Here is a 2,711-nt window from a genome sequence, read left to right as displayed (position 1 = left end):
TCGGCGTTTCGCGCGCTTTCGCTTCGTCCGGAGTCCCTGAGCGCACCTCGGGGGACCGGGGATGACGTGGACTCGCCGGATGGATGATGACCCAAATCCAGGGAAAAACGAGAAACCGAGGGCGCGACTGGACCGAATTTCGCCGTCCGGATGGGAAAAACGGCGTCGGGGATCTGATCGGGGAGACGAGTGGGGATGCTCTTACCGGTCACTACTCGATCCGGATGGCTCTCCACGAGTATTAAAACATTACCGGGTACAAAAAGTCGCCCGCTGGTGCCAAAATTTTCCGTTCTTTCCGTTTCTTTTCAGTGCCAGTTCACGCGTTGATGTGATCATACGAGCAAAGTGGCATGGAATTACCAAGGCCTAGTGGCCGATGGAGTTAGCAAGTCGCTGTACGTACCTGCTTGTAACGGCATTACCATCGACCTAGATGGCTAGACCTAGTCAGTCAGGGACGCGAGGTCTCCTTAATCTACTGTTCGTGTCGCTCTCTTCGGCCCGCAGGCCTATGCTTCGGGCCGGGCCGGCGGCTTGGCCCGGCGAAGTCAATATGGGGTGATTATTCACTAATTAATCGCCGTTTAATTAAGCTCGGTTTGTTTCATGGTGTGCCTATATAAGTCACTACTTCGTTGCTTTACAGAAGTGTACAAGCCTCCTAGCTAGCAAGTTGCAAATTAAGGAGTGATATAGCCGATTCTTGCTTACTTTCAATCTGCTTTTGCTTCGGTTGCCGGAGTACCGAGGGAAGAAAATATGAAGGTAAGATCCTGGTTCCAACTTCCCCGCAAAGAAAAAATTGATTGGATTCCATTCTTGCTCTCTTACTCTACAGGATTTGCGATCAATTAGTTATTTTGTGACACAAAATGGGTGATATATATAGTTTTGTGCCATCCTTCCATTAGTCACTAATATTTCGTGCATGAATTGAAACGCTTGTGCAGACGCAGATGGTTATCAGGATCCACGTCAACTCCGACAAGGCCTATTCCAAAGCTATCAAGGTGGCTGCTGGGGTCACCGGTAAGGACGCAGCTAGTTCTCGGTTGATCCCGAACTAATTTAATTTTCGGCCACTCAATTTATGCTGGTCGGCTACTCGGCTAGTTAGCCTCTGCTTGAACCAGTGGCTGAACTGCATGTTGACTAACTTGCGGGCATGAACCGATATGATTCAGGGGTGCAGTCTGTAACGATCGCGGGAGAGGATAAGAACCTGCTGCTGGTGATCGGCGTCGGGATCGACTCCAACCGCATCACCGAGAAGCTGCGCCGCAAGGTCGGCCCCGCCGAGGTGGTGGAGCTACGCACCGTCGACCACCACGACGGATCAAACCACCACGGCAGCCACCACCAGCCTTACCGCCACCACCCGAACCAGAGTCTGTACAAGCACGAGGCGGCGCGGGACCTCCACTACTACACCGGAGGTTACCAGAACGCGGCCGGGGCGTACGGGCAGGACTACTACGGTTACGGCGGCGGCGGTGGCTACCAGCAGGGGCAGTACAAGCAGCACGACTACTATGCCTATGCGCCGACGTCGGGGAACACGCACACGGTGGTGCACCACGGCCACAACGGCTACTCCGATGACAGCTGCTCCATCATGTAGCAACAGCGACGTACAAGGTATATATACCGTGTGGTGACGACTGGAGAATCGATTGCTGGTGTGTGCGCCAGCACTCAGCAGTACGTTCCAAATCCATGTAAATACTGTACAGCAGCTCAGGAACCTGCGCGCGTTTCATGATTGTGTTGTGTCTGTGAATATACGTAGCTCCCAAACGTTCCAACTATGTACGTTGTGAAATATAAGCTAAGTTCTACTCTCGTATTAGAACAGAAAGAAGTAGATTCTGTAGTTATAAGACGAACAATGCTCCCTTCCTACATAGATGCGCCTTTCTCTTAGATTTATAGTTGTATCTTTGAGTAAGGAGTAAAGTGCATAGTATTTTCTTTTCAGTAGAAGTGCATATTATGTACCAGGCCGGAGAGTTAGGATTACAACACCAAACTCTCAAACCGAGAAGATCTTTTTTGAGAAAATAAAATCTGTTTTTATTAAACTCAAACGTTCCCATAAGGCGGTAAAAGTCAAAAGAGTGACTCCATCAGAGAGTGAAATAAAGCCAATGACAGTACTATGAAGAAAAAGAAGAAGTTTCAGCACTTGTTTCCGATGAAAATGATATCAGCTCACACAATAATAATTATAGTCCTGAAGATCAAATCTGCCCACAATGAGACAGCAGCAGCTTCCTATATTCCGATTAAATCGACGGGGGTGATGTCTCTTGAATGGCTAGCATCGTTGAATGGTTCGCCTCGATTAAATAGGAACCAAGGGGATCAAAAACAATATGAGATGATATCAGCTGAGATGATGTGATTATTGGCTCTAGTGGCTTCTGCCAAACGACTTAGCCGAATCACGGTGACCATAAAATCTACTTATTACTCACTTTCACTCCCTATTTGTCCAATCTACCGGGAAGAGACCTTCGATGATGTCAGCATCCTCTCCACAACTAGAGGGTGGGTGACGAAAAGGAACGAATGACGTATTTTCGAGAAATCTTAGCTTGGTAGGCCTTGTTCTAGTTCGGTCCTAACGTTTGACTTGTTTGGGCCTTCTTACTGTCTGCTTACTTATACGGAGAGGGTTCCAAATGATAATGACCGATCAAAAACTT

The 2,711-nt window shown here is 48.5% G+C and overlaps 1 protein-coding gene across 1 annotated transcript; it reads left to right on the top strand.

The window, feature by feature from the left end:
- The first annotated feature begins 659 nt into the window (after window positions 1–659).
- LOC124671882 (disease resistance protein RGA5-like) lies at window positions 660–1,624 on the top strand. Its single transcript, XM_047208203.1, has 3 exons — window positions 660–768; window positions 954–1,032; window positions 1,188–1,624. The coding sequence occupies exons 1-3, from the start codon at window positions 763–765 to the stop codon at window positions 1,622–1,624; spliced, it is 522 nt and encodes a 173-aa protein (XP_047064159.1). The 5' UTR covers window positions 660–762.
- The last annotated feature ends 1,087 nt before the right edge of the window (window positions 1,625–2,711 follow it).

This window comes from Lolium rigidum, chromosome 7 (genome assembly GCF_022539505.1).
Source record: "Lolium rigidum isolate FL_2022 chromosome 7, APGP_CSIRO_Lrig_0.1, whole genome shotgun sequence".
Lineage (NCBI taxonomy): Eukaryota > Viridiplantae > Streptophyta > Magnoliopsida > Poales > Poaceae > Lolium > Lolium rigidum.
This window is presented reverse-complemented; position numbering and strand designations above follow the sequence as displayed.